Source organism: Festucalex cinctus, chromosome 7 (genome assembly GCF_051991245.1).
Source record: "Festucalex cinctus isolate MCC-2025b chromosome 7, RoL_Fcin_1.0, whole genome shotgun sequence".
Classification (NCBI taxonomy): Eukaryota; Metazoa; Chordata; class Actinopteri; order Syngnathiformes; family Syngnathidae; genus Festucalex; species Festucalex cinctus.
The window spans coordinates 3,513,775-3,541,750 of record NC_135417.1 but is presented as its reverse complement, the minus strand read 5'-3'; the positions used below and the strand labels follow the sequence as shown (position 1 = coordinate 3,541,750).

General features: G+C 41.2%; 1 protein-coding gene across 2 annotated transcripts; it reads left to right on the top strand.

The window, feature by feature from the left end:
* Positions 1–443: 443 nt before the first annotated feature.
* On the top strand, positions 444–27,976 carry nr4a3 (nuclear receptor subfamily 4, group A, member 3). 2 transcript variants are annotated; one of them, XM_077527956.1, is made up of 8 exons: positions 444–613; positions 2,579–2,749; positions 7,728–8,569; positions 14,590–14,719; positions 16,680–16,843; positions 16,922–17,121; positions 21,776–21,954; positions 25,917–27,976. In XM_077527956.1, the coding sequence occupies exons 3-8, from the start codon at positions 7,730–7,732 to the stop codon at positions 26,177–26,179; spliced, it is 1,776 nt and encodes a 591-aa protein (XP_077384082.1). In that variant the 5' UTR covers positions 444–613; positions 2,579–2,749; positions 7,728–7,729; the 3' UTR covers positions 26,180–27,976. The 2 variants fall into 2 exon arrangements, with proteins under 2 accessions (XP_077384082.1, XP_077384081.1); XM_077527955.1 differs by lacking the exon at positions 444–613 and having other exon boundaries at positions 2,606–2,749.

Below are 27,976 nucleotides of genomic sequence, written 5' to 3'. Positions count from 1 at the left end.
AGCTTGCCCTACCGCCCACCAGCGAGGGTCTCCAACGGTCTCCAATGGTCTGCAACCATCAAACCAACCATCTGGCTCGGACTCCCCCTCTCTCTCTCTCTCTCTCTCTCTCTCGCTCGCTCTGCTCCTGTGTTTGTGTGTGTGCTCAGAGAAAGGGAGACTAGCGAGTTCGAGAGAGAGCGGTCTACTTGGAGTGACGTCACCTATCCCATGGCGTCACATTGACGTAGCGCATACCAGGCGCTCTAGTGGAGGCTGAGCCCACATAAATGCACTATTTGACTTTCTTCCCTCAGACGGCGCGCATAAACAAAGTGCACACTTTCCAAAGTGGCGCTCGTAAGGGGAAGGACGCTCGTTTAAACACTCAGGTGTTTTTATTTTTCATTTTGAGAAACACTCAGACTACTTTTGACAAAACAATAAGAGAGGAAACAAGAAACTTTTACCGCGTTTTTCCACAATCCATTTTTTTTTTTTTCTTTCAATTTTCTTTTCTGTTTTTCTTTTTTCCCTTACATTTTCGACTTTTTGGTGATTATCGTGGATGGGAAAAGGATACTTGATGCGAGCTTGTCATCACAAGTAAAGACGGAACCTCCACAGCAAAGCAGTAAGTAAATTGTTCATTAGTACGTCCGATTATTATGACGTTCAAGCGGTGGTCCGCAGACGTTCGCCTTGAGTGCGAGTAAACGTTTTGATAAGTCGGCTCTGAGACGAGTTCCATTCATTTATTTTATTTTATTTTTTTCTTTTTGCATGCAGATGGTCTCCGGTTGTCATGGAGATGAGATGCCTCATAGAAGAAATACTTTTTTTTTTTTTTTTAAAGGCTTTATTATTATTACGTTTTAAAACCAGCGTTTTAAATCCACATTAAAGCTTTATAACTACCGTGCACAGATCAATCAACAAAAAGTACGATCAAATTAATCTTTTTTTTTCTATCACTTTGTCTTTTTGACATCTTTACTAAAAGTTCACCCAAAGTGCCACTTTCTGACTGCAGTATTGTGAGTGGTGGTACGCATCACTTTCTCGCCCCTTTAGAAATGTCTCTGTTTGCCGCTGTCCGGCTTTTATTGGCGTAAGGGAGGCGAGTCAGCACCGGGCGGTTACCGGCGCTCCGGGGTGCGTGTTTTGCGGCTTCTGTGCGGCTCTCATGGTTACAGCTTGCTGCGTGCTGAGCCAAAGAAGAGCTCGCCACATACCGATTCAAAGTCAACATTTTTGCAATTTGGCGTCATAAAGTTCATTATAACTTGTTTTAATTAAAGATGACCAAGCATTTGGGCGTATAAGATCAAGTTTGTTGTGTACTTTATTTACAAATGACAGCGTTATTATGACAACTTTCTGGGCAGGAACCAAAATTGGAGCCGAAATGTGCATGTGCGATACTTATCTAAAAGCCACACGATGTTATGAGCTTCACTTGAGTTCGTTCCGCCTTCAAAGTGGAATACAATAAGTATTTATTATGCTCCTGCATGAAGGTTGGAGGAGTTCCCCAAAGCAACAACTCATTCACTGCCAGTCATTTTAGAAAATTTTAAAATTGTCAATACTCACGTGATATTACATTCAATAATTATATATAAACCGAATCTCCCAAATAACAGAATAGACTCCCTACTTTTTGCCCCGTCCCGTTCTTTTATAATTGACAGCAGAAAAATGTAGGTTTGCCAAAATACAGCCATTTCTCCCATGCACTCTGAAACTGTGTTTATTTCGTATAAAATGGGGAAATGATGTCATGTGGTTGGGCATCAGTAAAGTTGTTTCCAAGTTTGATATTTCCAGTGGAGCATGCTCAGATTCGCCCCCATTTAGCACCGCTCTAAAAAATACAATTGACAAGTATACTTGTCAAAGGCAGTGAATTTAATACGCTACGTTGCTTGCAGTGTGTTTGAAAGCTCCCATTTAGCCAATGTATGTAAGAGTCAATAGTGCAAGTGTGGAGGTTACAGGTCAAGAGGGTGCAAATTTGGAGAATCTCCGTTTCAGGGTTGACAAGAAGGCGTGTGTGACGGAAAGGGGGCGCTGCAAACCTTGAAATCCCCAGTGTACAGCGCGTCCGACTACATAGAGAGGCAGCCGGAGGCGCACGGTGCACCCGGGGTTCCTCCTCCTCCTCCTCTTTTTCTTCTTTTGCATACATGCATGCATGCATGCGTTGGGTCATGCCGTCAGCCTCCCCTTCTGGATGAACCCCCAGCAGACCAACACGGTGGTGATCAGAAGCGAGCGCCCTCAGCTTCTTGCACACTCCGATGCTTTTAGAAAAGTGTGCACTTCTCTGGGTTTGTATGGGTTGTTTTGTGGTCACGTTAGGCGTTTGTATGCGCACTGAAAGTTTTTGCACTCCTACCTGCTGAAAACTGAAAAGATAGTTTTTTTTTGTTGACTATATAGGCGCGAAATTAGTTAAGAAGTCTGAAAGAGTTGTTAATTTTACAAGTTTAATGTTAGGGTTCATTGTGGGTCTTAATTGCAAAATATAGTAAAAAAAAAAAAATACAGTTTTTAAAGTTTGGGAGCATAACAATTATGTACTCCTCTCCTGCAGGCACAGGTTCGGAAAAGTGCCCCCAGCCGAGCTCGCAGTCCCGGCGATTGGAGTTTTCCTCCGCCAAGCCCGACGAGCCCTGCCCGCTTCAGGAGCACCGACCCGGCCGCAGCCACGCCACCCTACACGCCCGGGCACCCAGCACCATTCAGCGCGAAGCTCTCACGCCAGGTAGGCTGCACCCTCGCTGCACACCTTGCATTTTCTTTTTCTTTCTTTCCTTCTTTCTTTCTTTGGAATTAAGTCCGATTTGTTTATTGCCTTTTTTTGTTTTTGTTTTTGCGTGTGATTGTGCGCGCGTGAGTGGCAAGTGCAGACTGATCTGACATTTGACTGATTAGGCAAACAAACGAGAGTAATATGCCACATCATCTCATGCTTGAGCAATTATTTACAGTAATATAATAAGTTGTAACGTTTTCTTCTCTCATAAATCCCAAGGCTTTATAATTCATCTCGTGTCAAACAATGAGCTCTCAGTTATCATTTTACAATGACTGACAGCGTCTGCTTTTCTGTTTGATGCAATTCAACTGCAAACAACAACCCTAAAAAAAAAATCACAAAAAATGTATGAAATTTGTTTTGTACTGATGTGTGCAACCTCCATGTTTTATTTGTTAGATCTATGGCATTCTGACAATGAACAAGCGCACTCAGTTATTGGAACAGCTGCAGTTTGTCCAGTTGAAATGCGCACCTCGAGGTTAGAGACTGTCTCCCTTCACCTCGCTGCTATACTGCTGCACAACTCGTGTGTCTCACTCTGCTTGGGTCTGTCCTCTTGCTTGCACGCATACACCAACACACCCCAACAATAAAAAAAAAAAAAAAATGGAGTGTGTGTGGCTCCGTATGGAAGGCCAAACCAGAATGAGGTGGTTTTACTGGTTCTCTTCTCATGAGATGCTGGTCTATGTTTTTGACAGGAATGAGCATACACGGGTGCATGTTTACATCCTTAACACCCAAGCAGGAATGTATTTGCATACACACACACTTAAGTCACAAGTGTCTCTCCTCACCTGAGGCTATCGCTGCGGTTTAAGGTCAGCTTACATGTTTTTGTTTGACGCCGCCTTCATTCCTTCATCTCGCCGCGAGTACATAAAGCGATGTGACACAACAGGTGCATGTGACAAAATCCACCTGAGGCTCCAGCTACTGGCGCGAGAGCCACAGCTCCTCGCCGCTGCGCCCTTTCTATTTTCTCTCACATATTTTTTCTGAAGAAAAAAACAAACAAACATCTTGCATAGCAGAAGGCTGCGGGAGTGGTGCAAGATCTCTGTGAATGCTGAGTAAAACGTATGGAGCCACGAAAATTTATCACAAGTTGGTTGACCACATTTGTTTCTTTTCAGAGATCATTTTCCCATAGAAAATAATTGAAATAGAAAACATGATTTCCTATCGTCCATCCAACCACTTTGATTGGCCATGATCGAAGTCGGCTGCGACCACTCCCATAGCGGCACAGCCCTCCCTCTTGCAAATGTCCAGCGCTCATCCGCAAAATTCCCAACATTAGATTTAACCGCACACATGCCTCGCAGGATTCCTGCCCGTCATGAAAATAGAGCCCAAAGACTTAAAAGCACGCATACACTTCAGCGTAATGGCAACGGAATAAATTCATAGTGTACAGGTAGTCAGGTAGTCTGATTTTGTTGTCTTTTCTATTCAATATTGTTGACTGAGTGGTTAGTCTTGTTAAAACAATACTGAAAAAAAAAAAAATGTGCTCTTCTCTAGTTTTGTGTTGGTGGAAAAAGTATCCAACGATAGACTATCCATAAAAACTCAATCTAAATGCATATGTGGAAGTAACTGTTAATGCTCATTTACCTGAATTCTCACATTGTATGCAAATAGTTTGACCGTGGAAGTTTTGCACAACTTTACAGACAGGGTTTTCCTCAAAATGTTGGTCAAATTCGGAATTTTATGACCTTAGAGGTTCTATTGTATGTTATTTTTTATTTTTTTTGACCCCTCGTGATAAAGCCTCTCAGTATTATTTTAAAGAACTTGGGAAAGAACATAAAATTATGTTTTGTAGAGTAAATTTTACTCTAAACTGAGTCTATTTTGTCGCACTCTAAGTATTTAGATACATTTGCACTTGGCAGACAGTAAAAATAAATAAATGAATAAAATAAATAAATAAAAGTCTCTCAAGGGATGAGGAACAAACCCACAACTTCAGGTTGGGAGCCAGCCAATCAAATCTTGAGCCACGCAGCTCCTACTGTTTGTAAGCATATCGCTCATGGCAGCTGGAATCTTCGTAACGGCAAGAGGCCATAAACAATGTTTTTGATCTCCTCTTGGAGTGGCACAGCTCAGGTGGTAGAGTGGCAGTCTCCCAAGCTGAAAGTCGTGAGTTCGTTCCGCAACCCTTGAGTGACTTTTTTATTTATTTATTTATTTTTATTTTACCCTCTTCCAAGTGTAAATTAGAGTGGGACTAAATCGACTCAGTTTAGAGTAAAATTTACTCTACAGCATTTACTGTACAGCTACTGCATCGAGAAGGATTCCATTCTCTCTATTCTATGTAATTGTGTGTGTGTGCTTGTGCATGTGTGCGTGTTTGTGTGAGTCATACTTGAGCTTTTCAAGGCCCAACAGGAACGCTGCCCTTCAGGAATAATGTCATTGTCTTATAAAGACGCAAATTAATGTACCTCCCCGCCCATTTCCGCCATGAGTAACGCTGCTGTCCATCATTGGGCGTCACCAGCTTTCAACTTCAAACTCAACAGTTTTTGTACCTTTTATTAAACCTTGTGACCTTTAACACATTCACTGCCAGCCCAGCAAAAATGCATGATTTGACGTCTTTTTCCGTCAATGGCAGTCAATGAGTTAAGATGAGATGTAACCAAAATTGATGGATTTTTAAGAAAAATTTGCCTTAAAAAAGAAAAAAGGAAAAAAGGATGCTGCAATATAATCACAAAATATATTGGCACATTTTGTTTAACACATTCACTGCCAGCCCAGCAAAAATGCATTATTTGACGTCTTTTTCCGTCAATGGCAGTCAATGAGTTAAACAGCCTTTGAAGCCCCTAGTCTGCACGTGTGTAAGTGGATGGAAGTATCTGTAAGTGCTTTACCCACAGCCAGGCTAATATGTCCCGTATTTGACTGGACAAACATGACGGCGGCTATTACGGCACACGGTGCGCATGAGGGTGTCAATGCTCGAGTGGCTGTGTTGACACTTGACGCTCATACACACACACACACAGACACACACGTGCAGGTGTACTATGACGCAAAGCAGTCTGATAAGGCTATACGCTAAACACATAAATCAAGTGTGGCTGTGTCCAGATCGAATCAGAAGGAAGTCATAGCGACTGGCGTCTGCTGCATTTAGCTGCGCTGGCGTGCGCGTGCGTGTGCAAGCATCCAGCACCATCGTGACGTGCTGCTATTATTTAACGTTATTTGCTTTAGCGACTCACTAAACCACACACAAAGGTCATGAACTTGTCTAACTTGATTCATTTTTGATGGATAATCAGAAGGCACCCCTAACATCTATACTACAGAGACTGGCGTAAATAAAAGTGTTCAAATTTCTTGTGTGAGGTACAGTGAACGCCTGTTCGGGTGGTAGGTGATAGGTGAAAATCAAAAATATTGAAAGAAAATGTAAGAATAAATATTACAGTTTACCTCTCCCACACACTTTAAACATATTGGAACTAACTGGGCTTAAATGGGTCCTTAACTAGTTTCCATAAGTGGCCAATTGTAAGAGTAAGATCCAGGAAGCTGTTGCCAAGTCGGACTAATGCACCTTATGCAGTATACGGTTCTGTATTTGACAATAATACTTAAAGTATAAGTCAACCTTGAACATTTCTTGACAATAAAATGTTACATGTGACCTCACTAGTATAAACATGACATTCTGATTAATATTACATTTGTGGAATATGAGTTATGAAGCAAAATCCAACCATTTTTATGTATCTTGGGAGGCGGCCATTTTGCCACTTGCTGTCGACTGAAGATGACATCACAGTTGCTCACAGCTCAGGCAACGACCAATCACAGCTCACCTGTTTTCTGAAGATGAGATGTGATTGGTTGTTACCTGAGACCTGAGCAACTGTGATGTCATCTTCAGTCGACAGCAAGTGGCAAAGTGGCCGCCTTCTGATACTGACAAAAAAAAACAAAAAAAAAAACCTGCATGGATTTTGCTGCTTAATTCATATTCCACTAATACAATATTAACCAAAATACTGCATTTAGACTAGTGGGGTTGCATAGAATATATTATTGTCAATGCATTTTGGGGGAGTTGACTTCCTCTTTAATGTGGCTAAAAAGCGAAGTGTGGGGAGTCTCTGTCCCTAAAACACAGCACACAAGTGCAGTCACTTATAGGGATGATCATTGTCAAGAGCTTCTCAAACATCAACTCTTTAATTTCTCATTCATTTGCTCTCCTTGTATTATTAGTGGCCAGTGCAATTCATTTCTGTGTTGTCTCTGGTTCTGTTCCAAAAAAAAAAAAAAAGAAGAAGAAAAGTACAGTAATATATAGGGTGCCTCAAAACATTTTTTCCTGATAAGAACACCAGGGAACATAGTTTTTCTGTTGTTTATGTGTGAGTGGCTGACTGCATTTTTTGTCCAGTTCAATTGCATTGGGCTACGTCACAGAGTGTCTGGTGGGCCTTAGCGCCAGTTTTTACTCTCTTGCTAGCAGAATTCTCCTAATTAGAGGGGATGTGTGCTTTCTTCAAGCTGTTTATTTACCAGTTGACGTTGACTGTGGAACATTAAGAAAAAACTGAAATGTAGAAATCTGTCAAAACGATCGCTTAAAAGTCCGCAATACAGCAGGGCGTGAATGATGATACAGGAACACAACAATTTGGACAACTGTGAGCTGTGCAGTTTTTTTTTTTTTTTTTACAGTTAATCCCCATGTATGCATGTCTGTCTCACAGCTCTTGGCCTCACTCTGCTGCGCTACATCAATCCTTGTTAAAATCCTGCTCTTCTGTTCAAAAAAATGATTAACTAGCTTCTCCCTGACTAATGACTCTGCTAACATGACAGCCCCATGTATCGCGATGTCTCTTAACTGTCCTGGTGTGCTGTGTTTTCCCAACAGACATGCCCTGTGTGCAGGCTCAGTACGGGCCCACCGCCCCAGGCTCCGCCTACTCAGGCCAGTCCTTCGGCTACCAGGGCGACAGCTACGCTTCTGACCTCATGACCTCCGACTACACCAAGCTGGACCTGGGCAGCGGCGAGATCTCCGCGGCGGCCGCCACCACCTCCCTGCCCAGTTTCAATGTGTTCGTGGAGGGGGGCTACGAGCCCAAGTCGTCCTGCCTCTACCAGATGCCCCCGCACAGGCCCGCCATCAAGAAGGAGGAGGACAGCTACCCGACGGCGCCGCAACTGGAGGCCCTGTCCTCCTCCGCCATGTACTTTAAACAGTCCCCCCCCTCCACGCCCACCACCCCTTCCATGCCCCCGCAGCCTGGCACCTCTTTCCTGTGGGAGGAGCATTCCCTGGTCCCGCCGTCGCACCCCCACTCCATGGGCTCAACCCTGGACGCGGGCTCCCTCAAGTCGCCCCGCTTTCCGCACTTCTACCAGCACTCGCCGCCACACAGCGGGGGCAGCGTAGGGGGCTACGAGAGTCTAGGGGGAGGCCTGGTCCGCACGTCCTCCTCCTCTTCCTCGTCGTCCTCCTCGGTCTCCCACGCTCACGGCCCGCCCATGGAGCAGCAGCCCATGTACCAGCTGCACCGCGGGGCCGGGGGCACCAGCCTTGCGTTCCGCTCTCTGGCTCTCGGCCCCTGCGGGCCCTTACTCGGGGACAGCCTGCCCTCGCCCCCGCCACGTGGTCCCCAAGGAGAAGGCACCTGCGCCGTGTGTGGGGACAACGCCGCCTGCCAGCACTATGGTGTCCGCACATGTGAGGGATGCAAAGGCTTCTTCAAGGTAAATAAAATACAAAAACACCAATAAATGCTGGATCATAAGTAACCCAAATTGTGTGACATTGACAACCCAGTGCTCGGTCCAAAAGGGACTGAGCCAATGCTAGGTTAGTTAAACCCAAAACAGTGGGTTGAGGATTGGACCAAGCACGTTGGGTCAAGATTTTGATCCAACAAGGATCAAAGGATCATTTTATCACCACCATTTTCTAAGAAGCAACTTTCCCTTCACAGGACTCTTAAAAACAGTTGGGTCAAAAATAATACAATATAGGTACAAAAATGGATCGATCCACTGCTTGGGTTAATTTGACCAAACTTCCTGGTTTGGAAAGCCCCAAAAATTGGGCTAACAATCAAATTTTGGATTGTCTTGTACAAAATGACGCAATTGTTCAGGTTGTTTTATACAAAATGACCCAATTGTTTGACCCAGAAAGTTGGGTCAAATATACCCAAGTTGTGGATTGGTCCATTTTTGACCCAAATGTTTATGAGTGATCGGTTGCTATAGGAAGTCACTCACATAATTGCCGTTCCTAACACAACGCACCCATTTTGGCCCACTTGGCTATCCGACATTTAATATTACGTAAATGTACTTCAACTTCAGTAAACCTGTCCAAATCGGCGACCAGATTCATCATTTCAATCTTCCCACATCCAATCTGCAACCCAATCTGCTGGGTCAAAAATAATCAACCCAACCTTGTGTAAACAAATAACCCAATCTGCTCAAAAACAGCAGCTACCCAACAATTGGGTTAAGAAAACAATCCAGCACTTTTTAGTGTGCACTTTCACATGGCAAACCACACTCACACTCACGCAAGAACAAATTCAATTATTACCGTGACTACACTTCAAATCATCTTTTTCCAATTAAATGAATGGAAATGCCATTAATCCGTTCCAGCTGCTCTCAAAATATGCATGTGAGTGTTGTTATATTGTCGTTGATGGACAGTTTGTGTTTAAATACAGTTGTGCTTGAAAGTTTACATACTCTTGGGGTATAAAAACCTATGAGCCCAACTGTAGATGTACAAAGCTAAACATCGCTAAATGACACAAAAACGATACGAATCGTCACCAAAATTCACATGCGCAACTTCAACCTCTGAAGATATCAAAACAATTGCCACAGTATTTTGGATTTTATGGAAAGTAAGCCTTTTTCTCACCACACAGTGCGCTCATAAGTTTACATACCCCTGGCCTAGTTTATGTAATCTTTCAAACACAACTGTATCTTCCAAACTGCTGCTTGCGATGAAGTGAGTTTAGTTCACTGGCACTCTACTGCACTTGTATCGCAAATTGTTGCTCGCAAGTCAAAGCAAATAAATTTTTTTTTTAAAAAGCATAAATTGCTGAACTATGGCCCATATCTCCAAAAACTCATAAGTCGTGTCATTTGTATCTCAAAGCACCACTGTACCTAGTTTTAGGCCCTGAGGTCAGAGGTCATAGAGGACCTGCTCACTTCTTCACACACATGACTAATTCCACATTACGTGTACAACATATGTTATCTTTATTCTTTACGCAATGTAACAAAGTCTTGCATTGTGCCAGACAAGTAGGTGATCATTTTAAAATTAATGTGGCCTACCATCACTCCGAAAAAAAAACCCCCAAAAAAATGGACATGTCACACTGGCAGGTGTTCATTCAACCTGAAAATATGGCAGTATTTGGACAAACAAGCTATAACCTGTAGTCCATTTAGTCATTTTCTTGTATTTGACTTCAGTCGCCCCAACCTTGAGCCCCACTCTAAATTGTCTGCGCAGTCATTATGAAAGCACAGAACACCCACAGGGGTCGTCGCTCCCGGCAACCAAGTGGCCATAGTGTGTGCATGGCTTGTGTGTGTGCGTGTGCATGTGTGTGTGTGAGATTTATGTGAGAACACACGCTCTCTCTAAGACAACCAAGAAAAAATCCCCCACCTCCGCCACCTTAATGCACAGACACTCCAAATGAAATACAGTCAGCGTATTTTACAAACGACATTCGTCTTTATACAATATTGTTCCGATCGTTTGTTTTGAACCAGCGAGCGCAAAATTAGATGCGGCGCTTTTGATATGAGTCACTTTATAAATTGAGTATAACACATATTCCACGTAGCATGAGACCACAAAAATACACACAGTTAGTGCTCTATTATACGTAACCAAAAGACGGTTTTGAGTCAGGCTTACTTTTACTCTTTCCGGTACTCTATAAATTGTGCACCAAACTCTCTAAAAGATGCATTGCAGTTACATTCCGTTAAACTACAGGCACAATAATACACATATTGACAAATGAATACCCTTATTTACACAGTGTTCTGAATTTTGATCCGGCTCCTGTAATGGATATTATTAGATTTTAAAGAAGGACCTAATACTGTAAATTGGCTATACTCTAAATAAAAAGTGTAATTGCATTTATTTTTTTTCCCAAAATATATATAATTTCATAAACACATATAATGATTATTATTCTATTTTCCTGTATTGTTGCCGGCTGCAAGAGAGCAAAATTAAGAGTCAAAGCAAGAAAGCGAGAACAAATGGCGGATCTAATTGAATAATGCCTCTGGTCGGTGTAAATGATTATCATTCTTTTCAATTAGTTTCACTATTTGTTTTTATTTACTAATTAATGAAAGCAGTGTCTGGTTGCGGCACGGCCGGGGGCTGTCTGTCTGCTGCTGTACTGCCTATCAAGCCTCGTTTCCTCTCATGCACACTTACTGCTGAAGCCAGCCATCACATTTGTGCATTTATAACACAGCAATTCTGAAGGCGCTTAATTTGTTCCCGGAATCACATCTGCTAAAACATGCATATGGTACACATGTTCTTTTCCATATCATCAGGAAAACCCTATTAACATAATGGTTTTATTGTCCCTTAAAAATAGATGATGAATCAATTATAGCGGGAGACTTATTAGCATGTGAAATGACTGTTAGTTCATCAGTGCAGTTTGAAACACATTTTCACAGTGAATTAATCCGAGCTCTCAAATAAGTTAGCCTTTCTTCTTTTATTACTTAGGCGGAAAAATTTGGTCCATTAATTTGGTTTGGCTTGTTCAGAATTTTGGAGTTCACTGTTGAACTCTGTTTTTAGAGTAACCTGATTTTATCGAGGCTGTTATTGACTAAAATCGTGTAAGCATTAATGTGTGTGTGGGGGGGGGGGGGGAATCACCATGTGCTCTTGTGTTTTCCATACTGGAAACAATCGAATCAGTTCAGAAAAGCAAACACATTAAATCTGTAAGCTATAAATCTGCTCTGCGCCAACTTGTACTTGACGGACACAGAGCTCAGACCTCTGATTGCCCCTGATTAAGAAGCAGAGGATGGGAGGCGGGGAGGAAAGTCCCCGAAGGCTTTTCATTTAAACCACGGCTATTAGCACATGTTACATGTCAAGAATCCGCCTCTGCATGCCTCTGTGCTGCTCCCACAGCACCCTCAGCGTGCGTGCTCCTCGTTCGGTAATATAGTCCATTTAACTAATCCAAATCAACATTTACCCTGTCTGTTTTCTTGTTTTTTTTTTCTTAAAGGAAGTCTCTCCCACACAAGAGCTGCACTCGTTTCACTTTCTGATGCTTTTGTAACTTAAACAATTTAGTCGCTCACAATTGAGAGTTCAGATGTTGAGAAATTTCCCTCTGTGGCTTACGCTACATTCAATAATCAATTTAATTTATTATTTAAATTGCATTCAAGTCGATTGAGGTTATTTCAATGCGCGTGTCTGCGCATGCAGTCTAATCGAGGTCACCAAGGACACCTCTGCTGAGACGCCGTACACATTCCACCTGCTTTAGTTAGCAAAGTCACCACAACAAACACAGGCAGACACACACACGGGTGGACACGGACATGAGAAGCAGCACTCACTTATGGGGATTGGACCAATGAGCACCCTCTCATGTCTCCTTTCCCACTACCACCTAACATGTGTCACTATGTGGTATTTTTATGAAACGTAAAAGAGAAAACGAGACACTGAGGTGGTCAGTGTAAACGCATTACTGACCACTGAATGAGATGTAAGACGTTCACATGGGGATGGTGGGACGTCATGGAAACGGCTCACATATGGCATTAGGACCCCATTATGCGTCAATCCCGCCAATCGCGCCGCAGCATATGCAATAATTGGTGTGCTATCAATCAGCCAGGAGGTGCGGACATGGTCGACTCGCGGGGCTTTCTAATTGGACATATTAGTTAAAGAAGAATGAAGATTTCCATTTGTGCCAATGTGTCGTGTTGGCTTGTTGAAAATGGTAATAATCATCAAGTTAGGGATGTTCTTGTATGCAAACATTTAAATGTCAAGGGCATTTTATACACAGGCTAAAGTCAACAGCGCACAATTGTCCTCTAAATTTGATTTACATACCAGTAAATAAAACAAAAAACACAAAATCTTAGTTCAAACAACTTAATTATATCTGTCCAAAGTGTTGTCACAGTTAGCTTTTGATGTGTCCATTTTAAACATTGTTTTCCACGGAAAAGCATGTACAGGAAGTCCTCAACTTACAAACACAATGGGTACCAAGAGATTTTTTGTAAGTCGAATCTGTTTGTAAGTCGAATCACATCCCAAGTCACTTTTGCTTCTAAGTCGAATCAGTCAATTTTTGTTTCAAAATTACATTTTGTTTGTAAGTCGCATCACATCCCAATTCACTTTTATTTGTAAGTCGAATCACAGTCAGTTTTGTTTCAAAGTTACATTTTATGTTTGTAAGTCGAATCCGATTGTAAGTCCAATCACATCCCAAGTCACTTTTGTTTGTAAGTTGAATCACAGTCATCCATCCATCCATTTCTTGACCGCTTATTCCTGAATCACAGTCAATTTTGTTTCACAGCTACATTTTATGAAATTATTATTTTTTAATTATATAATAAAAATATGTAACAAATATTTTTTTAAATATTAAATTATTTACAGTTTCTTCATGTTTTGCAACTTTTTATCCAAATTGGCCTGTGACGAATGGTTGGATGGATGTGTTTGTTTATGCTGTATCTCCCCATTTTTTTCATTGAGGGAAAACACACTCACAACTACAGTAAACCCCTTTAACACATTCACTGCCAGCCCAGCAAAAATGCATTATTTGACGTCTTTTTCCGTCAATGGCAGTCAATGAGTTCAGATGAGATGTAACCAAAATTGACGGATTTTTAAGCAAAATTTGCCTTAAAAAAAGAAAAAAGGAAAAAAGGATGCTGCAATATAATCACAAAATATATTGGCACATTGTGTTTAACACATTCACTGCCAGCCCAGCAAAAATGCATTATTTGACGTCTTTTTCCGTCAATGGCAGTCAATGAGTTAATTGGACGTGGCCATATACAGTATCGCTCATCTTGTGACATCCGCCCCCAACCTTTTATTGTTTATGATATGCAGAAGAATTCCTTTAAAGACGATCACGACCATTTTTGTTATTGTTGTCCAGGCGAGAAGCGCACACGGTCCCCACGCGGCCCGTTTCTGATTTCATTTTAATAAGGTCAGTAATAATCGCGCGAACCAGCCGAGGAGAAAACAGCTCCCTCGGGGCCCATTGAGAGAGGCGCGACCCGCGAGGCCCCCGAGGTGCCACGAGCTGACCCGCGAGCTTCACAAACAATCTGATCACGCAGCTCCTTCCTTCCTGCCGCCTGTCTCGCGGGAGCCTCCTCAGCACGCCACGCGCGCGGCCGCCATTGTCGGGCCCCGCGCTAATAAAATTGTCCCCCCTGCAGGCGACGCTTGTTGGGAAATTAATTTTATCTAATTATACTGATGTCAGCGTCGCCTTTCAGCGCGTAATTAAAAACTGACCTGCGAGCTTCTGCTTTCATTCTTTTGCCGGCGAAGGAGAGGAGAGCTTGAATTGAATTTAACATATCAAATATTTGGTGGTTGATTGTGTTTGGAGGCTGATTATCGGAATGTCCGTTTGGTCTTTTTTTTTTTTTTTTTCCTTCTCTAGCGCACCGTGCAGAAGAACGCCAAGTATGTGTGTCTGGCCAGTAAGAATTGTCCTGTGGACAAGAGGAGACGCAACCGTTGCCAGTACTGCCGCTTCCAGAAGTGTCTGAGTGTTGGCATGGTCAAAGAAGGTAGGAAGACTCTTAACAAACCTATGTTGATCGTAAATATTAAGCCTGTTTAACACTTACGATTGTGAACCATGATCGATTTTGGAGATCAGCCCACAAGATAATCCCTCGAGATAATGTTTAAGAAACAAATGAAAATCAGTCTTTTGTTGACTTTAGGAGGTGAGGAAAAAGGCTCAGATTTGACCAGATTATTGGTATGAATCATCACCATCACAAACAAACCAAAATAATCCGATCACTACAGTGATGCATGGTGGTGGCGGGTTTTTCTTCAGTTGGAATTGCGGCTTTAGTCAAGGTGGAAGGAATTATGAACAGTTCCAAATAATCAGCCTGCATTAGCAAAAAAATGTTAATGCAAAAAATGTTAACTGGACTTCATTTTGGGTTAATCAGAGACACTGTAAATGGTGTCAGGTGTGTGCTGAATCCAATTTAACATGAGTCTGAATGTGACTTATGAACAGTTCCAAATGGCAAACCATTGATAAATATAAATAGAAAAGTCAGAATAAGCCTATACACGAACAACTGAAATACATTTTGGGTTAATCAGAGGCAGTGTTTATCTTGAGTTTGAATGTGATTGGTTCATTTTATAACCACATTATCTCAAAGATTTTTTTTTCAGTTTATTATATACATTATAGGTCTTTTTTGTAATGATTTATCTTTGCAAAAGTCTGACCAACTTTTCTATGGCAACAAATTATTTGGACCAGAAATTAATCACATTCTGCTTGTTGATGATCGACATAAAATGTTATGATAAATGAGCCTCAGTCATTCACATAAGTGTTCGAAAGTGAATAATTTTCTTTTGTTTTGTGGACGTCATTAAATTTTACGACTAACCTTCACTGAATTATGCCTTTGCAATGTGCCTGCCTAATAATTTTCAACCTGCATGAGTGAAAGGAATACAAGTGCCCACATTTGTATTGATATAGTTTCACATTCAGTTCTAATGTAAATATATCACATTCAGGGATTTTCATATTTCTTAGACAATAAACAGATCTGACTCTGAGATAATCTCTGATTGAGGCCAATTTAGCATTCTTGGTGCTGGATTTAGCAACTTTTTCATAGTACCCTAGCAACACCCCAATCACCAAAAATAAGCACCTATAAAAAAAAAGCTACTTTTAAAGTTGTTTAGAAACTTAGAAAAAAACCACAAGGCCTGTCTAAATATAAAATATGAATATAACATTATATCACATTTGCAAATTAAAACGTGATTGTAAACAAATTAACGAGACAATTGTCTGGAAGCTGTGTGAAAAAAAAAAAAAAACAATGAGTCAAAACTAATTGGTGTTGTAACTTTTAGTATAGTGAAGAGAATACTAATATTAGTATTTCTTCCAGTTGTGGTTTAAAGTCCAATACATATTGAACTAAATAAAGTACCGTCTACCTATGCTATTTAACTGGTCTATAAAAAAAAAATAAAAAAAAAACTCAATTAGTAGCAATTACTTTCCTTGATGACTTATCGCATTTATGAAGGAGCAATGAAAAAATAATTCAATTACTTTTATGGGAAAGTAATTAGTTATATTCTCGCTTTTGAATAGGATACATTTTTTTATATTTATATAAAACTATAATATAATTATATTTATATTTATTTTTTATATAATTTTTATATTATATTATTTGTCTCTAAGTATAATCACATATAACATCTGAAAATTAGTCCCCCTCTCTCCCACATCAAGCGTTACAGCAACAACTCACACTGCCACCTGCTGGCTGTTAACTTTCAGTGTGGGAATGCTGCAGGGCCCCTGTGCAGAATCTCATCCTTTCAATCACGTTTGCACCCCTGTAAAAAATACCGATAACAGACTTATCATGTTGAGGACATGCATGTTGTGTCAACACGGATCAGTACGCCAAACAGGTAATTTATTATTCACACTTCCTGTTGCCTCTTTCCGCTCCCCAGTGGTACGCACCGATAGCTTGAAGGGGCGTCGCGGCCGTTTGCCCTCCAAACCAAAGAGCCCCCTGCAGACGGAGGTGGCCCCTCCCTCGCCACCCCTCAGCCTGGTCTCCGCTCTGCTCAGGGCGTATTCGCACTGCACGCCCCACGACCTTGACTACAGCCAGGTAACCCTGCGAGGGTACAAATGTGCCCAGTGAGACGCTCCATACAGAAACTAACGTCCGTTTCTCACCGTCTCGCAGTTCAGCGCTGCCGACCCTCCGTCCTCCTCCTCGGACGCAGAGCACATCCAGCTGTTCTACAGGCTCCTCACCATTTCGATGGAGACCACGCGTTGCTGGGCCGACCGGCTGCCAGGCTTCTCCGAGCTCCAGCGGGACGATCAGAGCCTGCTGATAGACTCCGCCTTCCTGGAGCTGTTTGTCTTGCGATTGGCTCACAGGTGAGAAGAAATTAACAACAAGTAAGATTAGATTAGATTATCTATGGAACTGTGGTTGGCCAATCCTAACAGGTCATCATAGGGCTTTTTAATGCGCAACAACGAGGCGCTCTAAAGCGGCCACGCCAGTCCGAAGCTCCTGTCCACATGCGGGCTATCAAGTCTGACTATTTTCCCCCTATATTCACGATTCTGCCTTTCTCCGTGCGAGCACTCACAGTTGACAACGAGGCACTCTAAAATGACCACACCAGCGGACTATCTGAAGGGAAGATGCATATTCAGGTTGTAGGCATAGCTAGCTAGCTAACTCAACTCAACTCAACTCAACTTTATTTATAAAGCGCTTTAAGAACAGGCATTGCTGTATACAAAGTGCTGTACATAAACAAACATCGGTTTTGCAGCAAACAAGAACAAAGCAAACATTTTGAAGTGCGAATACAGTTTTGTTTTTGTTTTGTTTTTAACAAGTAAATACATTTTACATCAGTAAATAAATAAGAAGTAGTGAATAAAGAGATGAATACATAAATAAGTAGACTAAACATCAAAATCATACACACCACAAAACACCAAGAACAAGTCACATGGTGCGCCAAAAGCCAAAGAATACAGATGTGTTTTAAGACCTGTTTTAAAAAAGGATAACGAGGGAGACTGCCTAATATTTAGTGGAAAGTACTGTACAGCTTGTAAGTGTGTTGTTGTTTTGGCGTATCTGGAGCTGAATGGTCATCCATGTAAATGGAATTATGAATGGAGTCGGTGTCTGTGACAGCAGCTACACCCACAGAGTTCCGCTCGCCTGATGTGTGACGCACAAGCGAGCTTTGTGTGCGTGTTGTTTCTAGAATTGACATGATCGGAACCTCTAAAAAAGCAGGTCAAGCTGACAAGTTAAGGCAGGAAATTCATGCTTACTTAACTTTAAAAAAAAAAGGCTTAATTTCATATACGACTGCTTGATGCCATTAGGACTCCCCCGGGGTCATCTCGAGCCTCGGCATCGCCCGGGGTTACCGCTCTGCCCTGGCAAGGCATGCGGCTGATAAAATTTATGGCGAGGAGGGGGCTCGGCCTACAAGCTCATCCTTTTGTTCCGGCTGTCGTCTTGGGCCAGAAAACCAACACAGTCAGACACACTTACTCACCCAAACACACACACACTGATGATGTACAACTTTGTTCTTCTGCACCCTGCTCGGTCCAGGTGCAGGGTGGGTAGAAGATGGGCGGTGGCATCACAGTTCCAGCAGGAGGGGAAGGCTCAGGCTGGGACTGTGAATCACCCCAAACACAGGACTCATGGCGACCTCGTTCACACGCACGCACATACACATGGCACGGTGAGAGCTTCGCCATGCAGCCCCTATTAAGCGCTGATGCTACGTTCACCCCGCGTTGAACTCAGGCCCCCCTCGTGCGAGCGTATGTCTGCATGTTCGTCAGTGGTGTGCGTGCGTGCGAGTAAATTTGCTCCTCCGCCGCCGTACAAGCAACCCCGTCACCAAACCGTTTCTGTGGTCAGGGGTGGGTTGCCGTGGCGACGGCGTCGTCAGGGGTGAGCGGAATGTGTGGCAGAAATCCAGTCGTATATTACGTGGATGTGGACTCTCGGTGCTTTATTGGCACATGGGCGTCCTTAGATACATGCGTCACATCCGAGCGTTGGTGGAAATCTGCTTTAATATGCTACAAATTGCAGATTTTTCCCAGTAGTAATGCATTTCATCTGATTAAACCAAAGTTTGGCATCACACATTCCAGATTCTTCTTTGGAATGTTTTCGTTTGACCGTGTCACTGAGGGTTGTAATTCCATCGTGGGGATTACAGGCAAACCGAAATTGGTTTAAATCATAAATATATTAGACGTAAATCCCATGTAAACTTTATGGTATATTTTTTGTTTGTGTGATGATTAATTCACCAGTGTAGAAGCTTTTCAACCTAATCACTATGATTAAATGGAACTTACTTGCATTTGTTAGCACAAAAATATTAACAGAAAAATAAAAAAAATTGTAATAGTTGAATGTCATGCTTCACTTTATGAATTCATGTAATTCAAGTTACAGTATATGAAGACACTTTTCACGTGGAGTACAAAGAATCTTTGTACATTGAGGAGAGTTAGAACATAAAAATCCCCACATGAGCATTCCCTTTGACAGCAGTGTCAATAAAAAAAAGTCTCATTTAACAATCAGTAGAGGCGTCAAAATTAATCGATTAATAACAAATATAAACAACTATTGTAATAATTGAGGAATCGATTCGAGCCTTAACTTAGAATTTTCCAAATCGCATGATTTCAGCTTCTATAATTGCTGTATTACTCCTTGACTTAACTTGTCATATTATACACTCTTAAAAAAATAAATAAATGAAACATTAATTTTTATTTATTTTTTTAAAGTTGGGTTAAAAGTTATCTAATTATGGATCAAAAATGGACTGATTCACTTTATGGGTCAATTTAACCCAACTTTGGATCAAATATTGGGTCATTTTGTATAAAACAACCCAGAAAGTTGGGTCAATTGACCCAAAAAGAGGATCTGACCCAACTTTTTGAGTTGTTTGTATACAGTTACCCCTCTTTTCCCCCAAAACAACGCAGAAAATTGAGTCAAATTGACCCAATCTGACCCAACACTTTGGGTTGCTTTATACAAAATTATCCAATTTTTGACCCAAGGTTGGGTCAAATTAACCCAAGAAGAGTATCTGACCCAACTTTTATGGGGTTTTTTTTTATATAGAATGACTTTTTTTTGGTGCAAAACAACACTGAAAATTGGGTTAAATTGACCCAATTTGTTTTATAGAAAATTGCCCAATTTTCGACCCAAAGTTGTATCAAACTGACCGAAGTAGACGCTCTGATACAACCTTCTGGGTTGTTTTATTCAAAATAACCCAATTTTTGACCCAGGGTTGGGTCAAATTAACCCAAGTAGAGGATCTGACCCAACATTTATGGGTTGTTTTGTACAGATTGACCCATTTTTGTTTGTTTTTGTTTTTGATTTTGGAGTGCAAAACAACCCAGAAATTTGTGTCAAACTGACCCAAGTAGACTATCTGACACAACTTTCTGGCTTGTTTTATCCAAAATGACTTCTTTTTTTTTCTCAAAAGTTGTCAAATTGACCCAGGTAGAGGGTCGGCCCATTTTTGACTCGACTGTTTTTAGAGTGTATATAGTGATATCCCTAACACTCCAGAGAGCTTGAAAATGAGAAATATCTCTATCTGTATCTGTATGCACAGTACATTATGATAATTGTATTAGTGTTGTCTTGTTGCAAAACTAAAGTGAAGACTAAGAAATCAGTTAGTAACATAACAGAAAACAACAGTATGAAAGCGAATAGCTGGTGGTAAACTGGGCGGAATGGGAAAACCCCAGACGGTCGAGGCCTGAAGTGGTATAACAAATGGATCATTGAAGTTTTATCGTTAAGGACTGTTCAAAGTCTGCAGACGTCATTATTTGAAAAGGGTACAATAAGATGATTATCTTATTATTGACCTTGAAGGGGAAGTTCAGTTTCCACTCTAATTTACAGTACATGCCAAAATGTAGGTCAGGTTAAGATTTTATTCTATGAGATTTCAACTTTCTTAGCTGCTTCTAGTTTCAGCTGTTTTCCCCAAGTACGCGTTGTATTTTAGCTCATTTTACCTGTCTTCCATCTGTCTTCCCTTTGTTTGGGGGTCTATTTATGAAGGCTCCTAATAAGAAGGAAGCATGCTGTTTAGTCAGGCACTCATAAAGAGCGCTTTATAGCCCTCGCTCATACACATGCTCTCGTTCTCCCGCTCCCTCTCGGTCCTGTGTCATGAGTAACTGAAGGAATCCTTTTCATTTCCTCATTAAGACATATTTTCATCGCACGCAGCGGTCAAAACACTTGAAATTCATACATGCGGGAATGTTTCAAAACGCGATCATTTGGAAAACGCAATCTCAATCGGCTGCATGGCGGTGTTGGATGTTGGTCCAAATTGAGTGTGAATGCATAGGCTGCCAACTAAGTATTGCTCTTTGACTCCAGCAGTCCATTATATTTAAGGGTTTATCAAGAGGGATATAAATGGAAACTCTATCTATCTATCTATCTATCTATCTATCTATCTATCTATCTATCTATCTATCTATCTATCTATCAAGCTAGCTAGCTAGCTAACTATATATCGAGCTAGCTAGTGAGCTAGCTAGCATCGAGCTATCTATCGAGCTAGCTAGCTAGCCATCCATCTATCTAAACTAACGTGCAAGTTTTTGGAATGTGGGACGAAGCCAGAGTACTGTAGCCAAGGATCGAACCCAGGACATCAGGACTGTGAGGCAGATATGTTAATCACGAGATCACCTGTTCCCCATTTAATGTAGTGTACTAATCATATCACAATATTACCTTGTAATAATTACCATAATGCATAATTTAATCTATCTATCTATCTATCTATCTATCTATCTATCTATCTATAATAGCTTGAAGGAATAGTGGTTAGCATGTCTGTCTCACAGCTCTGATGTTCTGGGTTTGAATGTTGGCTCTGGTCTTCCATTGTTTGGAGTTTGCATGTTTACATTATCCCTAAAGCTAAACAACTTACATTTTTTCCCGACTTTTTCCCAGGTCGATGCTGTCGGAGGACAAGCTGGTGTTCTGTAACGGTTTGGTGCTGCACAGGTTCCAGTGCCTTCGCGGCTTCGGAGAGTGGCTGGACTCCATCCGGGACTTCTCCACCCATCTCCAGAGCCTAAACCTGGACGCCTCCGCCTTCGCCTGCCTGGCCGCACTCGTCCTGCTTACAGGTAAAAAACACACAGAGGGTATAAAATGATCATGAAAAATACACATACAGTATATGAAAACAGTAAACTATGGAAGGTGATCTTGACCATCTTTTTAGCCTCACATTTCCGCTTGTCGCTTATGTGTGGCTGATTGAATGTGACAGCGATCAGGTGGACGAATCCCCTCGAAGACAAATACGCACGCACACACAAGAACCTGATACCCATAACACCTGCTGCACCTGCCTGACACCTGCCTCTCTAATCAATGTGCATGTGTCAAACATGTAGCAGAGAGAAAGCATGTGCAAGCTTGGACCAAAGAGAAGCAGGAAGTGTGTTGTAAATTGGCTTAAACACTTTTCAACCAGCGACAATCAATGTTTAAGGTTTAATTAGCAAAAAATGTAGTTTCATGAGCACCCAGAATGAGGGAACAGAAACATAAGTGCAAAACAAATGACAGCCCATTTCACAGTGCATCTGTTATGTTAAAGGATTCTCTATGTTAAATCTGGATCCAATATGGAGAAATGTGGTTTAACATGAGAGCGCCTGACCCTGAATAAGGCTGTGAAAAAGTCTAAGATTTCCATATTTAAAAGAGAGTTTTGTGCTTTAGTGCTGATGGTTTTCATCATGGAAAAGATGGGAGAGGACTGCAAATGTAAAATAAAGTTTTAAATGATGAAATTGGGAGTGCTGGGAGAGAAAGTGAAACAAACATTATTGAGCTACAAAGATAAATTGATCGAGCTGATATATCGGGTATATCAAGCAATTACTTAAAGATGCTTCCGTTTTCCCGTTGCTGTTTGTAAACACAACATTCAAAACTGACGATTGAGGAAGTCGAGGACAGCAGCGAACCAGGAACGAACTTTAAAGCCCACCAATCAGGAGCTTGCCTACGCAGCTTGGAGTTTTGTCATAGGTGATATGGCATGACTCCTTCTTGTGATTGGCTGCAAGTCAGCCTTCAGAAAGAAAAATATATGATTTCTCAACTCAACTTGACTCAACTTTATTTATAAAGCGCTTTAAGAACAGGCATTGCTGTATCGAAAGTGCTGTACATAAACATAAATATCGGTTGTACAGTAAAGAATAAGGTAACAAAACAAGCAAACATTTTGAAGTGCGTATACAAGTTATTATTTTTTTGTTTTCAAGTCAATGCATTTTACATTTCAATTAGACTTTACACCGATCTGAACATCTAGATCATGATTGGACAATATTTTGCACTTTATGCAAAATCGGTAATCGGCTGTAATGTCTTAATTTGCTGGATCAATCAATGATGTCATTGATTAGCTCTGCGAAAGTAAACCATTAATTTTATATTTTGTGTTAATCAGCACTTTTTTTTGGAGAAAGATTTTTTTTTTCTATAAATTTTAATTGCATGAGTTATACGTCAGCTTTCGCTAATTCTGGGCCAGTCTCTATCCCCAAAATAGAAATAAATATAAAAGCTTTTTAAATTGATATATTGCTCCATCTTCTGATCAAATCAGTGATCATTATCATTTTTCCCCATTTTGTTGATTCCTGATCGCTGATCGGCCGAAAAATCCTGATTCCGTAAAGCCAAATTTCAATGTATCCATGCAAATACAACATGAATGTCTAATTCTTAATATAAATATGTGACACATAAAGTCCTCCCCTCGACGCCTGCTTTATTTACCTCCAGCCCCCCCGGCCCTTCGCCACCACCTTCACTTCCTCTGACTAAAGCCGCCAACACAAGCCCCTCTCTCTGGGGGAGCACTTAACTCCGCGCCCCATCGACCAGCACACCACGGAGCTCCGCTCTGCGCCGGCGTCTCAGCGCCACCACTGCCAGAGCAACCGGGCCATCGACCAATTCAGAGTGGCCTGTGTAGAAAGGCAGCCATCGATTACCCCCCGTCCCACCGCACATACACACAGAGAGACAAGGGGGGGGGAGCGAGTGCGTAGGTCTGAAAGACTCGTTGAAAGGCGGGCTGGAGTGACTCGGCAAACAAAAGAGCCACATAAACAAACAATAAATAAGCTTCACATAATGGATATCTCAAAGTGGTCTGAGCCACGGCCTCCCTGCAGCGCCCGTGTGTGCGTCAGTGTGCGTGTGTGTGTGCGTGTGTTGGGGGCGGTGGACACCCTGTGCTCTGCAGAATGAGTTAGTGTCACATTAAGCTCGGTTTGGGTGCCACTGGAGTTGCTATGGGCACTAGTTTGCGCGAGTGTGCACGCGCGTGTTTCTAATCTAATTTGGCTGCTCACAGGGCCGAATAATCAGCTAATTGTTGAGCACTTTTGTCTTTGTCAATGTCTTGAATTGCAGGGAGCATTTGTGTGCCAGCCAGTGTTTATATCTATCTATCTATCTGTTTGGTGTGTGTGCGTGCGCACGGCGTGCGGGAGGCTTATTAGGTTAGGCTGCGTATTGATCTGTAGTGAGTGAGACAGGTTAAAGCCTGTTAAGAACTTGAGCCATACAGGCTAATGAGGTGCAATTCAATATAAAAGAAGATGTAGCAATTGCTCTTTCAGCTGAATGAGCTGATTGGGCTTGCAGAGGGATGGAATATGTCCAGTGCATTTACAGCAACTTTCCATTTGGACGGATTTTTTTGGGGAAGTATTCAGTGGGAAAAATTGGGCAGTTTCGATGGGAATTAATGAGAATTGTTATGAACATTTTTGGTTTTCTTTGAGAGGAAATGCAAAGCAAAGTAATCATTTCCAGAAACGTTTCACTTTTTTTTTTAAGCAAGTTGGATATTGGAATTAATAACTTTAATAACATTTCAGACATTTTTTGCCCCCAGTATTTAAGACAATTAACTGGGAATTGTGTGTGGCTTTACAAACTAAAGCATGTAGAAAAAAAAATAGAAAGAACATGTTTTTTTGATTGTTTTTTTTTTTTTAATGCAGGGAAAATCATATCTAAAAACCTTGCATGGCAATCTTATATGAGCAAACAGGAAATATTCAAGTGAGCAGCTTTGGCAGTTTTTGTGCTTTTTTGTGTTTCTTCATTTGGCCAAATTTAACATACACCAAAAATATTAAATAAAATAAAAAAAAAGTAAGAAAGAAAAATGAAAAACATTACAAATAAGACAACCCGAAAATATTCTTTGCTATGATTGGTCAGAGTACCTGAGCAACTGTGATGTCATCTTCAGTCGACAGCAAGTGGCAAAATGGCCGCCACGGGTGGATTTTGCCGTTTAACTCACATTCCACAAACACAATATTCATCAGAATATCATGTTTAGATTAGTGTAGCTGCATAGATCATATTAGTGTAAGGAAAATTTGGGGGTTGAGTTCTTAAAAAAAAACAAAAAAAACAAAACAAAAAAACAGTGCAACACAAATGTGTTAAATATAACACTTGAACTACTGGTAACACAAATGACAATGATTGTCCTTATAACATGAAAAAAAAAAAAAAAGTTATTTCATGCATTATACATTTTTTACATTAATTTTTCTGCCAAAAATCAGGATTGGTATTAAAAAAATAAAAATACATATCTCTCGGGCACTTCAAAAAACATGAACATTTAGTTTTGCTTTAAGAGGTAATTCAGGCAAAGTCATGAATATATACACAAGTTGGACAGCCATGGGAATTTCCAGTTTATCCAACTTAATTCCCATTCAATTCAAATGATAACATTTGCAGTAATGATTCTTGCACTAATGCATATTTGCGATTGAACTAATGAAGTTTTTTTTTTTTTGTCATCGATTATGTGAGAAAATTTGACCCAAAGTCAACTCATCAATATCAACATCATTGATATTTTTTCAACGCACTAAATCGGTCCCAAATGTTTTTGCACTTTTGACTGACTTTGACATCAAGATGTATTTTGACAGACTAATACAAACAAATGATTAACAATACAACTCACCATGACGCTGAATGTTACTGTCCCGTTTAATTCATTCGTATCTTATGTCCTTCATAGAGCAAGTTCCGGGCCTGAAGGACTCCAAGCGAGTGGAGGAGCTGCAGAACAAAGTGATTTGTTGTCTCAGAGACCACCTGGGCTGCGGCCCCTCTTCGTCGTCGTCCAAGGCGGCGGCCGCCCTGAGTCGTATTCTGGGTTTAAGGGCAGAGCTGCGCTCCCAGAGGACTCAGGGCCTTCAGCGGATCTTCTACCTGAAGCTGGAGGACCTGGTGCCACCTCCGCCCTTGATTGACAGGTTCCTGGACACTCTGCCTTACTGATCGCGAAGGACGGAGGGGTGAAAAAAAACCATCACGTCCAGTTTGAGGACAATAACAGTCACTTTGCTGTGATGCCAACAGGATAACCACATGAGAACTTGATTCCTGCAAAGGACCATCAATTGAATAGACACTTTTTACCAGTGTAAAAAAAAAAAAAAATGCTTTGCCACTTCTGATTTTCACATGGAAGCTGAGATGAATGATAGAGGAAGAAAAAGACTTTTTGCTCTCTGCAAAGAAAGACAAAAAGAAAGTTAGTCTTGTTTCTATTGTGCTGAATTCTGTTAAGGTTCCGGTGCGACCGGAGAGTGGATCCCAGAATCACAGAACACAGGAGTAAGCGAGAGGTTTTATTCACCAAAACACACGAATATGAACATAAAGCGCTGGACACAGCCAGGAAAAAGGTTAACAAAAAGGTGCTTGCAAATTGCAAGGAGGGAAATTAACAACACAAAAAGACCCGAAGGCTACAAACCGCAAACACAAGAAAGCAACAACTTACTATAGCTATGAAACACGCCACATAAAAGTGGGAACAAAAAGAGACGTAGCAAAACTTACGTAGATGAAAATCAAGAATCTCGGACTATAATAATTAGCGAATGCGAAAACCAGTAGAAACACTAGACGATGGCTGTGAGCAGACGGAGCAACGACCCGACAGTGGCTGCAAGGAGTCCCAGTCCTTATGAAGGCCTAATAGGTGATGCACTGCAGGTGTGGTGCAGGGGACACGCCCCTCTCATTAATCAGGCACTGTGAGACAAGGAAAACACACTGAGAGCCCAGCAACATGACAAATTCACTGGGAGGGAAAGGAAACGTGCATGTGATGCACTCCGTCCAAAAAAACAGAAAGTCAGAGCTCGGTGACAAAAAAAAAAAAAAAAAAAGAGCATACAACACAATATTTCAATAACATTGATTGATTCCAAGTGCAATTTTTGACAGCTTTGTCATCACATAAGGAAGTGACACAACGGTTTAATTTCAAACTCTAAATTATTTGAACGGAGACTTGTCCTATATTGTCAAAAGAGCTACGAAAGTACGAGGGCGAAATCTGGCTTAAGAGGAGAAACTGTGCACTAATGATTGATGACTGCTCACTCAGACTTGAAATGCTCATATTTTTATGTTTATTTTACTCGATATGGAGCTGATAAGAGACAGAAATGGGCTTCTGAAGCACTTAAGGCCCCCGCAAAGGGCAAGAAGCACCGACACACACCCGGCCTGCTCCCCCCCAATGAGAGGAGAGGAGGGTGCTCGACAGATAGATCCATGGAAGAAACATTCCGCTGTTTTTTTTGTTTTTTTTAATTTTTTTTTCTTGTGGCGGTGTGAGTGTGTGCATCTTAATGTGTGTATGTCAGAGAAGCCAGCATCTTAAGCATGGTGTGTTTTTAAGCTGTCCAAAAACCAGCTCGCCTCGTGTGTTTGTGTGTCTGACCCCACACCCATCCACTCACACACTCACGGCAGCAGTGATATTATGAAATTTAAAAAAAAAAAAAAAAAGAAGAAAAAAAAAAGCAAATTCTATAGATATATAAATATATAAATATACAAAAACTAATATTTTGAAGTGTTTTTAGCTTTTTTCAAATATTGTGGTACGACATGTGCATTGTTTTCAAAGAAGAGAAACAAAAAAAAGAGAAGAAGTTGCTGTTCTTTTTTTTTTTCTCAATGTCCTTTGGTTTGAGTTTCCTGTTCGATTTTTTTCTTTCTCTTTGGTTCACTGGATTTTCTGTTCAGCACTTTGAAATCATAAACTAGTTCTGATTA

What these genes read in the sequence shown, in the direction of transcription:
- nr4a3 (XM_077527956.1), top strand. Translation starts at nt 7,730, where the DNA reads ATGCCCTGTGTGCAGGCTCAGTACGGGCCCACCGCCCCAGGCTCCGCC. An exon ending in ACGACCTTGACTACAGCCAG is followed by an intron (nt 16,844 to 16,921) that starts GTAACCCTGCGA and finishes ACCGTCTCGCAG; the next exon opens with TTCAGCGCTGCCGACCCTCC. An exon ending in GTCTTGCGATTGGCTCACAG is followed by an intron (nt 17,122 to 21,775) that starts GTGAGAAGAAAT and finishes ACTTTTTCCCAG; the next exon opens with GTCGATGCTGTCGGAGGACA.